This window comes from Episyrphus balteatus, chromosome 2, assembly GCF_945859705.1.
Source record: "Episyrphus balteatus chromosome 2, idEpiBalt1.1, whole genome shotgun sequence".
In the NCBI taxonomy this organism is placed as follows: Eukaryota; Metazoa; Arthropoda; class Insecta; order Diptera; family Syrphidae; genus Episyrphus; species Episyrphus balteatus.
In genome coordinates this window covers 62,093,429-62,105,434 of record NC_079135.1, presented here as the reverse complement: position 1 = coordinate 62,105,434, position 12,006 = coordinate 62,093,429, and the positions used below count along the sequence as shown (strand labels likewise).

The 12,006-nt window shown below is 38.3% G+C and overlaps 1 protein-coding gene across 2 annotated transcripts; it reads right to left on the bottom strand.

The window, feature by feature from the left end:
- Positions 1 to 6,431: 6,431 nt before the first annotated feature.
- LOC129911032 (integrator complex subunit 9-like) lies at positions 6,432 to 8,776 on the bottom strand. 2 transcript variants are annotated; one of them, XR_008771576.1, is made up of 7 exons: positions 8,642 to 8,776; positions 8,081 to 8,216; positions 7,860 to 8,025; positions 7,277 to 7,793; positions 7,063 to 7,127; positions 6,761 to 6,960; positions 6,432 to 6,707 (listed from the first exon to the last, which is right to left on the bottom strand). XR_008771576.1 is itself a non-coding variant. In XM_055988670.1 (2 exons), the coding sequence occupies exons 1-2, from the start codon at positions 6,908 to 6,910 to the stop codon at positions 6,618 to 6,620; spliced, it is 240 nt and encodes a 79-aa protein (XP_055844645.1). In that variant the 5' UTR covers positions 6,911 to 7,018; the 3' UTR covers positions 6,432 to 6,617. The 2 variants fall into 2 exon arrangements, 1 of the variants encoding a protein (XP_055844645.1); XM_055988670.1 differs by lacking the exons at positions 7,063 to 7,127; positions 7,277 to 7,793; positions 7,860 to 8,025; positions 8,081 to 8,216; positions 8,642 to 8,776 and having other exon boundaries at positions 6,761 to 7,018.
- Between the last annotated feature and the right edge of the window lie 3,230 nt (positions 8,777 to 12,006).

Below are 12,006 nucleotides of genomic sequence, written 5' to 3'. Positions count from 1 at the left end.
TGCTGTCGATTCCCAGTCATTCGCATCACATCCGGATGCATTGGTGTACCTTCGGGTAAAGGGGTTGGTTTTTTTCCCAATGTAAATTGAGTTTGCATGTGGTGCACTCGGCCGGGTGGTTTTTGAGAATGTGCAGATTGCTGCTGCACACATTTCATTAGGGAATCTCGCAATTTCAGTCTCAACGACTGCTTACCCCCACACAATATGCGTTGAGTTTTCATCAATTTTAATTATCGTATCTTCACTTGGTATGTTTATCCTCCATACCAAGTGAACCTCCAATTCGTTCTGTTTTAATATCTGTTATTCCATCTTGCGCCAATTTCTTCATAAACAAATCTATATCGACTCCTCCATATTCATATATAATGTAATGTTTTATTCCGGGTTCACAATAAAACTTATTTAATTTCCACTTATATTTCCGTTCAAATAAGAACACACTTTATTTCAACTCAATTTACTTTTATTATTCGCTCAAACAAACACACTTTTAAATCACTTTATTTACTACTAACAATTCGCAACACTTTATTTCACTTTGTACTGTACTCTTTCACTTTCAAGATTAAACTGTCCCCGGTCGGTGTCTACGTTGCCCTTTTATACCGGAATCTCGAGACTCGAGAACGTCCTCGAAGGCTCTCGTCCCTGCCTCTCGAAACTTCCTTTCCAGGAAGGGGCACTTCATACTTCCAGTCTAGTGGGATATTTTTAGATGTGTTCAGTGAGATATTTTTAGATGTGTTCAGTGGGATATTTTTAGATGTGTTCAGTGAGATATTTTTCTTAATTACTAAAGGTCCGTTCACATTTCTACCTTTGCAGTAGTAGGTAGTGTGTTCAGACTTTTATCTTAAAAGTAGTTCAGTAATTCATCGTTACATTACCCCCCTCTTAGGATTGTTCGTCCCGAACAACTCCATTGCTTCTATCACCATTATAACGATGTAAACGGTCACAATGAACTACCTTTAGTTTGCCTCTTACCCCTCTTTGTATACGGTAAACCACGTCGTTAATTCTGGTTATTACTGTGTAAGGGCCTTCCCAGTTTTGTTGTAGCTTCGGTGATAGTCCCTTTTGTCGGTGGGGATTGTAAAACCACACAAGTTCTCCTTCTTGAAACCCTGTTGCTATCGCTCGTGCGTCATATCTTGTTTTCATCCTGTCACTAGACGCTTTTATATATGTCCTTGTCCGTTGGTGAATGTCAGCCAGTGTTCCTTTCAGGTTATCTACGTACTCATCCATTTCATGTGGCTCGTTTGGAACACTTCCAAATTTTATTTCACTTGGCAGGCGTATTGTTGAGCCAAATAGGACTTCCGATGGTGTATGTCCAGTAGAACTATGTGTTGCACTTCTATAGGCCATCAAGAATAATGGAATATGTCGGTCCCAGTCTCGTTGATTATCATTGACTACTTTTGACAGGTGTTCCTTAAGTGTCCTGTTAAATCGCTCAACCATCCCATCAGATTGTGGATGAAGCGGTGTTGTTCGCGTCTTCTTGATGCCAAGGAGTGAGCAAACCTCTTGAAAGATCTTAGATTCGAAGTTCCTTCCTTGGTCGGAATGAAGTTCCATGGGTACTCCGAACCTGCTCACCCAATGAAAGACAATCTTATCCACAACTGTTTTGGTTTCCTGGTTTGGAATGGCAAATGCCTCAGGCCATTTGCTGAAGTAGTCCATCACTACAAGGATGTATCGATTTCCGTTGTTGGTTTCGGGAAAAGGACCTGCTACGTCTATTGCAATTCTCTCAAAAGGTGCACCCACATTGTACTGCTGCATCTTGCTTTGTATTTTTCTAGCTGGTCCTTTGCTAGCGGCACAAGTATCACATTTCCGGCACCACTTTTCAACGTCTTCTCTCATACGTAACCAGTAGAATTGCTGTCGTAGCTTTTCCAGCGTCTTGTTGATGCCTAAATGGCCTCCAGAAATTCCACCGTGCATCTCTCGGAGAACATCATTTACCTTTGACTGAGGTACGACTAGCTGCATTACATAGGATTTACCATCTGCGGATTCCCACTTACGCCTGAGTAGCCCTTCTTGCACATGAAGTGAGTCCCATTGTGCCCAATATGCTTTTAGAGTGGGGCTTCGGTCGGAGATGTCGGCCCATTCTGGTTTCTCTTGATGTTCCTTCCATGCAAGGATGGGTTCGATGTCCGAATCTTCTTGTTGGGCCATTCTGAGTTCTTCATTACTCCAGCCGCAAATGGGATCAGCTCTCGTTCTTCTAACAGCGACAACTTCCTTTTCTTCTAGTCGTGTGCAATGCTTGCAGTCTTGCTTGCACGGGCGCCGAGATAATGCGTCTGCATTTGAATGCAGCTTTCCTCTTCGATGTTGAATCTGACATTGATACGTCTGAAGTATCTCGATCCATCTTGCTACTTGACCCTCTGGATTTTTGAAGTTCAAAAGCCAATTAAGCGCACCATGATCTGTGCGAAGAAGGAACTTCTGTCCATAGATGTACTTATGGAAGTGCTTTGTTGCCAATACTAGAGCTAGAAGTTCCCTTCTGGTCACGCAATAATTTCTTTCTTGTTTCGAGAGTACCTTGCTGAAATAGGCAACGACCTTTTCTTCTCCGTCATGAACTTGCGATAAAACAGCACCAACTCCAACATTACTTGCATCTGCGTCAATGATGAATTGTTTGCCTGGAGTCGGATAGGCCAGCACAGGAGCTTCACATAACCGCAGCTTTAGTTCCTGAAAGCTTTTCTCACACTCACCTGACCATTTAAAGGGTTTACCCTTCTCCGTAAGTTGGTGCAAGCTTTTGGCGATTCTCGCAAAATCCTTCACAAATCGTCGATAGTACGTTGCCAGACCCAGGAAACTCCGAAGTTGATGCTTGTCCTGAGGGGTTGGCCAGTTCTTCCCAGTGTCAACTTTTTCAGGATCAGTCTTCACTCCTTGGGATGAGATGATATGCCCCAAATATTTAACCTCGGTCTTGAAAAGTGCACATTTCTTTGGATTCAACTTAAGATGTGCTTCTCGTAGCCTCTGGAATACAGGCTTTAGGTTTTCACAATGGTCATCAAATGTTTTTCCGTAAACGATGACATCATCCAAATAGACTAGGCAAGATTTCCAGGTTAATCCATTCAAAACGCACTCCATCAAACGCTCAAAAGTAGCTGGGGCATTACATAGCCCAAACGGCATGACATTAAACTGCCACAGACCATTTCCTGTGGAGAAAGCCGTCTTTTCCCGATCTTCTGGATGGATTTCCACCTGCCAGTAGCCACTCTTCAAATCCAAAGTCGAAAACCATTGTGCTCCTTCCATTGCATCTAGAGTATCACTGATTCTTGGCAGTGGGTAGCTGTCTTTCTTCGTCACATCATTCAGCCTTCGATAGTCGACACAAAATCGAGTGCTTCCATCCTTCTTTTTGACGAGAACTACCGGTGATGCCCAAGGGCTTTTGGAATTTTCGATTAGCCCGTCTTTCTTCATTGTTGTTATCATTTCTTCAACTTCACCTTGTTTGGCCAAGGGGAGACGTCTTGCTGGTTGACGAATCGGCCTAGCATCTCCTGTATCGATTCGATGCTGCACGAGTTGTGTTCGGCCGTATTGCCCGCTGGGTGAAGAGAAGATATCAGCATATTCATGAAGAAGCCTTCCCGCAACATTAAGCTGATGTTGACTCAGGTTGTCTGAATTGAGAATTTGTTTCTTTAGTTTCTCCGAGATCATAGTCATCTGTGTATCCACCTCGTTCATCTTAGTTATTGCGGCCACAGATTCACATTGCCCAACAACTTCTCCTTTCTTAAGCTTGATTGGGTACGGTTTGATGTTAAGTATCCGTACAGGTACCATGTTGTTCTTTGGTGCCACAAGAGTCTTCCCGATGATGATGTTTTCGGAACTTTGCTCAACTTCTGGTTCAACCATGAGGTATCGATGGCTTCCAAAGTTCCCCTTTAACTTGGTCCACACAAAAACTTCTGAAGAAGGAGGCAGGCACATGTCTTCTTTGATGACAGTTCTAATTGTTGTCGAGTTTTCGTTGCCATAGACCATTGGAATCTCTACATTTCTGTATTTCAGGACTTGATTACCTATATCCAAAATGATTCCATGCTCCTTCATGAAGTCGATTCCAATGATGCACTCGTCACATATATCTGCCACCAAAAACACATGTGAAAACTCTAGTTCAGCTATACGGATCGTAAGACGAACTTCTCCGTACACTCTTGCTGCTTCTCCTGTGGCGGTCTTCAGACGGTAGCTGTTGGTGTTATGTAGCCATGTCATCTTCACCAAGTCTCTTCGTACAATGGAGGCGGTGGCACCGGTGTCAATTGTAGCCACGTGTTGTTTGTTGTTTATGGTTGCCTCCACTGTCAGACTTTTGTTGTCTCGTTTAGTCTGTGCGACTTGAATTGTGGTTCTGGGGCCATCGATACCAGAAACCAGCTTCTGCCCCTCGAAGTTGGTTCTTACTCGTTTCCCGAATGGGAATCAAGTTGAGGATGAGCGTTGGTTGTATCGCTTACCTGTTGTTGCGCAATATTCCTGTTTCCACAGTGTTGGCAAGCAGTTCTTCTTGGTGGCAATCTGCACTGCCGCTGGAGATGTCCGGTCTTGTTACAGTTCCAGCATCGAGCAGCTCCGTCTCGCTGGTTTCTTTGGAATGCGAGTTTTTGACAAGAGCATTCCACCACTGAAACTTCTCTTACCCGATGAACGCCTTGAGAAGCCTGTTCTGCTGCTTCCATAGTTAGTGCAAATGCTAATGCTTCAGGAAGGGAACGTTTTCCAGCTGTTCGTATCGCTCGCTGAAGATTTATGTCAGATACAGCACGAACAAAGGCTTCTGTCGCAAACTGATTGATAATGTCGTCTCCTGCTGTCGGATATGCCAGATGAGCTAACCTTTCAATATCAGCTTGGAGTTGTTGCAGAGTTTCTCCTCTTTTTTGGACTCTTGTATTGAGTTGGACGCGGAAGACCTCCTGCATATGCCCATCTCCAAAACGTTTTTCAATGACCTGGACAAGAGCTTTAAAGTTACCATTCTTTTCTGGTGGTAAAGTTTGCAACAACTCAGCAGCAGGACCTCTAAGAGCAAGAGTCAGCGCTATACATTTGTCTTCTTCATCCCAGCCATTAGTTGTGGCAGCTGCTTCAAACTGTTTCTTGTAGATTGACCAAGAACTTTGTCCATCAAAGGTTGGTGGATGCATTTCCTTTTTCTTTGGATACTCACCAGAACTTTCTCGGATCTTAATTTTCCGAACCTTGTCAAGTTCTTCAGTAATACTTTGCATTTTAACTTCCATTTTTTCAAATTTGTCATCCACTTTCTCGAACTTTCCTTCTACTTTTTCGAGTTTTTCTTCAACTTTCTCGAACTTTTCTTGAGATTGCTTTTCAACGCATTTGATGGAAGCATCAAGAGCAACGAACTTGTTCTCAATCGCGTCAAGCTTACCTTGGATGATGTTTTTCTGTTCATCTAATTTTTCGAGAAGATTTTTCTGTTCATCCTTCTGTTCATTACGTTGTTCTTCCAATTTGGCAAGGAGAACAGCCATCATGGACGACATATCGGAAGTATTACTTACTTGTTCTTCTGTCATTTCAATTTCGAATTGAAATGTATCCAAATTTTCGTTCTTCTGGGTTAAATAATCCTGCAGGCGAATAATGAGGTCATTTTTCGATCCAGCAGTAGGAAGACCTCGCTTAGTTAATTCCGCCTTCAACTCAGTCAAACTTAACTGATTTAGTGTTTTACCCATTTTAACTTTTTAAAACGCGAGCACTTTTACTTATTTCAAAATGTTTTACACTTTGTTTATTGTTAAAACACACGCGCACTTTTTATTTTATTCGCGAAATTATCTGATTCGCACAAATAAATAAGTTTATTCCACTTTTCTGACACCAATGTAATGTTTTATTCCGGGTTCACAATAAAACTTATTTAATTTCCACTTATATTTCCGTTCAAATAAGAACACACTTTATTTCAACTCAATTTACTTTTATTATTCGCTCAAACAAACACACACACTTTCACTTTGTACTGTACTCTTTCACTTTCAAGATTAAACTGTCCCCGGTCGGTGTCTACGTTGCCCTTTTATACCGGAATCTCGAGACTCGAGAACGTCCTCGAAGGCTCTCGTCCCTGCCTCTCGAAACTTCCTTTCCAGGAAGGGGCACTTCATACTTCCAGTCTAGTGGGATATTTTTAGATGTGTTCAGTGAGATATTTTTAGATGTGTTCAGTGGGATATTTTTAGATGTGTTCAGTGAGATATTTTTCTTAATTACTAAAGGTCCGTTCACATTTCTACCTTTGCAGCAGTAGGTAGTGTGTTCAGACTTTTATCTTAAAAGTAGTTCAGTAATTCATCGTTACAATAACTTTCTTTAGAACTTCTTCACGTTTAGGTGGATGTAGAGTTGTGCCAGCACTTGTATTTGCTTTACTATCCGATTCATCATCACATGGAGCAATATTATGTACTTTATCTTTGACTTCAAGAATTCCAGTTAGGTAATGTGGATATTGTTACACCGGGAGTTATTTCACGAGGAACAATTTTTTATGCTTATTCAGATGTAAGATAGACTCGATCCATTTTTCGTTTGAGTGGCAATCGAATGATTTCGCCACATTTGAAAGTGAAGATTTTCTTGTCCTAAAAATGAAGCAATTAGAAGAATTTATATGACCTTTCAATATGAGTATTACCGGTTGTTCAATATAAAGTTGTGGAGCAATTGGATGCGGTTTTGTATAGTTTTCAGGAATAACCAAGACACTAGGTTTTAGTTCCTTAATCAGCTTGTTTGCTTGTTGATAGTTCAGTGACGTATCGATGGGACAATAGAATGCCTTCATGGACAAGGGTTGGAAAGGAGCCAGCACTTGAAGATATGGGAAGTCAGGTTCTAAAAAAAAATAAATACAAATCAATTAAAATATTGGAAGATCCAAAAAGTATTCATCATAGAACTTATAAAAATGATTGAATTATTTGATTTGAACCCCACATTTCAATAAAGTGGACCGCAACGCCAAATCTCAAACTCGGATGACCACAGAACACGACACATGGCTAGAAGAGAAGCAATTAAATTGGAACTATTAGTGTATGGGTCCAAATCATGGAGGTGGAAAATTTGATGTCCAGGTGTTGTTTTAAATCAAAACAACATTTAATTAGAGATTTTGTCTTATTAACCAATTCAAATAATAGCAACGCACCTATGAATTTAATGTTTCCGTTAGAAAAGTTTCCATTGGTTCCCGGACATGTCCATAAGTTAAATTTGGTTATTTTTTATACATTAATAAAAATTGTCACAAGAAAAATGACGAATCGTACCAAAATTTCTCAAAGTGTGAATATTTTAATCATCTAACGTACAAATCGTGCTGCAAGAAGTTTTTTTAGTTGATATTATATAGATTTATCATTCCACACCAATGATAAATGGATAAATATATAATCTGTATGTTATATGGGCCAAAATACTATTAGCTTAGACATTCAGCGCATCGACAAAAGTGAATACATCTTTGAATTCCGACTCATCAAAACCTTCAACTAATTTAGATAAATCAAATGCAATTGCAATATTGGAATGGATATTCCTGATGTGTTTTGAAAATTCTTTCGTAGAAATTTTTTGTTGCTGTTCTGTTTCTGGTGCCAATTTGTTTAATGAAAGAATTTTTCTTACAATCTGATGGGCCAAGGCTACACCATCTGTGATGATATCTGAAAGAAAAAGAGAGACAGTTGAAACCTTATTTTAAATTCATATTATTAAATGCAAATCAAAACCTTCGAGCATAAGATAATTTCTTTCGTGAGATGTTTTGCATTTGTCTGGGTTTTAGCCAAAGAAAGCAAACCAGTCCAGATAGTTTTAGAATAAGGCAGTGTCTCTGGGTTACAAAGAATGTACAAAAAAACCGGGCGAAGATATTCTGTGCTGTGTTTCTTTATTCTATAACGAAACGAACATGAGAAAATTGGAAATGTGATTTAAGATGATAACTTACTGTTTGTCTTGATAATTACAAATTCCATTAATTTTATTGGCGATGTCATTCATGTCAACACCTTTGTTTTGAATGAGTGTGATAAGCGGATGTTGTTGTGTTTTTAGTCCATATGAGTGAAGTACGCTTTCCTTGGCTTAGAAAAAAAAAAAGATTTAACAGATTAATGGCAAATTTTGCAATTGTAAAAGTAAAGCAGAAAAAATCGGTCATAATTTGAAGCATCCCATAAAAAGAAATTATGCCCTTGGTGCTAAAACCCTCTGTAAACACACCAATTTTGTGAATTTGGTTTTTACTTTTTCATGGCACTAGAACTTTTTCGGTCTCACTATTTTATGGAGAATATATGAAATTGATGTAGAATTTTCCGAGAAATTCGAATACTGTATTAACAATTCCAAAAAATTGTATTTTCACCCTTATAAAGACACTTTTCTGTGACCACTTTTCATTTCTGTCGTGCAAAATTCGCACCCGCGTGCCGACAGAGGGTTAAGATTAATTGCATAAAATAAAAAAGAAATAAATAAAATAATAAAATGATAAAAATATACTCACAATTATTAATTTCACTTTAATTATTAATTTCACTTCCTCGACTCGCTTACTTACTTTTTTGTTAATGTTTTATTAATTTTGACGTTTTAAAAAATTTGTTCTTTTGTAAAATGGGGTTGCACTTGTCTCTATCTTATGGTGTTTTCCTTTTCGCACTTTTTCACCACGATCGAGAATCGATTCTCGTTCGACTTTTGTGTTCATACACAAAAAGTTGCAAGTGGTTGAGTGCAACCCCGCTTTTCTCCGTCGGAGGTCGGAGCGTCTTTTCTGGACTCCGTTTTCTTGCTTGAAGGGTGTCAGCTACATCCCTTCAAGCAAGAAAACGGAGTCCAGAAAAGACAGTCCGACCTCCGACTGAGAAAAGCGGGGTTGCACTCACACACTTGCAACTTTTTGTGTATGAACACAAAGTCTAAGAGAATCGTGGTGAAAACTGAGAAAAGGAAAAAAAAGTAGACAGACATAGCCAACAAGAGCAAAAGCGTCATTTTGTTATTTTTTGTTGAAGTGTTTAGTCGCGTCGTGTCTCGTGTCGTTGTTAATAAAATATAAGTACAATTATAAACAATTATATCAAACTATTAACAATATGGAAACAAAAAAAGGTATGTTGTATATATCGCTCAAAGTGTTTGGATTAAAGTGATATGTTTCTGTTTGTGTTGTAGATGTAATCTCTAATGATGAAGAAAAAGGCAGAAGGTGAAAGATGCGATTGGGCATCTAAAGAAACACCAACAACAGCAGCAACAACAAATAAAATAAAATGAAAAAATGTATTCTATTTTATATTGTATATATTGTGAAAATTTCGTTTGCCAAAATTAAATAAAAAAAAAACAGTTTCAGTGAAAAAAAAAAAATCTAGTTCTTTTTTTGGTCGCAAATGCGAAAAGTCATCCCTTTTTTATTCCTCTTTCTGGTAGGTTTTCGCTGCTCCGACTCAGGTCCGCCTTCGGCTCCGTTTTCTCGGAATAGAGATTTTCACCACACCAATACATATGCAATCGACTTCACGGTGATTATAATTTCCATACTAATTTGAGCCACCTTCGGACCAGTTTCTGATCCGAAGTCGGACTCAGCTCCGCCTCAGGCGGAGCGGATTCGGACCGAGGTCGGACCTGTTTGCTTGAAGGGATCCCTTCAAGCAAGAAAACGGAGTCCAGAAAAGACAGTCCGACCTCCGACCGAGAAAAGCGGGGTTGCACTCACACACTTGCAACTTTTTGTGTATGAACACAAAGTCTAAGAGAACCATGGTGAAAACTGAGAAAAGGAAAAAAAAGTAGACAGACATAGCCAACAAGAGCAAAAGCGTCATTTTGTTATTTTTTGTTGAAGTGTTTAGTCGCGTCGTGTCTCGTGTCGTTGTTAATAAAATATAAGTATAGTTATAAACAATTATATCAAACTATTAACAATATGGAAACAAAAAAAGGTATGTTGTATAAATCGCTCAAAGTGTTTGGATTAAAGTGATGTGTTTCTGTTTGTGTTGTAGATGTAATCTCTAATGATGAAGAAAAAGGCAGAAGGTGAAACATGCAATTGGGCATCTAAAGAAACAGCAGCAACAACAAATAAAATAAAATGAAAAAAATGTATTGTATTTTATATTGTATATATTGTGAAAATTTTGTTTGCCAAAATTAAATAAAAAATAAAACAGTTTCAGTGAAAAAAAAAAAATAAATCTTGTTCTTTTTTTGGTCGCAAATGCGAAACGTCATCCCTTTTTTATTCCTCTTTCTGGTAGGTTTTCGCTGCTCCGCCTCGGGTCCGACTTCGGCTCCATTTTCTCGGAATGGAGATTTTCACCACACCAATACATATGCAATCGACTTCGCGGTGATTATAATTTCCATACTAAATTGAGCCGCCTTCGGACCAGTTTCTGATCCGAAGTCGGACTCAGCTCCGCCTCAGGCGGAGCGGATTCGGACCGAGGTCGGACCTGTTTGCTTGAAGGGATGAAGCCTCAAGAGGCTTGACTCTTTTTTCGAATTTTCTTTTGATAATCATTCTGTGAGGAGCGTACTATTACACGATGCCTCTTGAGTCAAAGACTCAAATTTGACATTTCTTTTTTGATTTCAGTATTGTTGTTGTTTTATTCCACCAAGAAGCAAAAAGAAATGAAAGGGAATGTTGAAAAAAGAAAGAGTGGAAAAAGAAACGTCAAAAAAGAGTCTCGGAATTTTGGCCAACGACTCTCCGGTCGGATAATTTTTTGTTTTATCTTCTTTCTCTTTTGCACTCATTGGTTTTGAAAAGACGCGCGAGTTATGGTGGGAGCGGTGCCGTTTAATAAAAAAACAAAATTTTACTTGTTAACACATTGGACTCTTTATTGCAACTGACTATATTTTTACATTTTTTCTAAGATTTTTATATCAACAATATATTCACATGATGAATAAGCAAATTGTATTTTATATTTGAAAGGTAAGCAAAATTATTTGGAATGCAAAAATGAAATATAATATGGATACAATTACAATTTAAATTAATAACAAAATATTGTGTGGGAATAAAAATGAAATATAATATTTATTATTTTGTGGGAACTAATGTTCTTTAGTTTGATGAACTTCTGTAGTACGTAACTGTGTACGTAACTCCTCCCCCCTCGGACTGATGCTTGGTGGCTGAAGTTGTACTGTTGGCTCTGGATGGATGAATGTATGTTGTTTTATGTAAATGATGATGATGATTATTATAATGATGGTTATAATTGTTGTTGATCCCAAAAATGTGTTATGTTGTTGTTGCGCTTTGTTATATAGGACGTCAATAATTCTTTGATTTTTTATATTATATTTTTCTAATTTTTTAAAGCTTAATTTTTCCAGAGTTTTTGTTCCTTTTATTTCGATGAAGGATGACGGGATAATTTCTATTTTGTCCCAAAATATATGTGGTTTGCTGTTGTATTCGATGTTATTGATTGTTACTTCACAATTTTCGTAATGTATCAAACAGTTTCCAGATACAATTTTTTCTTCGATACCACATGATGATTTGATTTTGGTCTTTGGAACGTCTATAAGAACGATGAAGTGTTCTTCCGGTTGCGATATATGTTCTTGAAATTCTTGCTCTTCCAGTTCACAAGTTGCTGGGTTGTTTCTTATTAAGTCCGGTATGCAATCGTCATCAGTGATCCGTTTCAGGTTGAGTTTTTTGCAGTAATATATTTCGTTAATCATTAAACATGGTTTGTCAATATATTGCATTAAAAGGTTGTTTAATAAGGCATAAGGTTTAGGCAAATGAACTGTATGGGTTTTGTTGATAGGAATTGGAATTAGATGATGTAAGGAAAATATTTCTTGGGATGGAATTGGCATTTTTATATT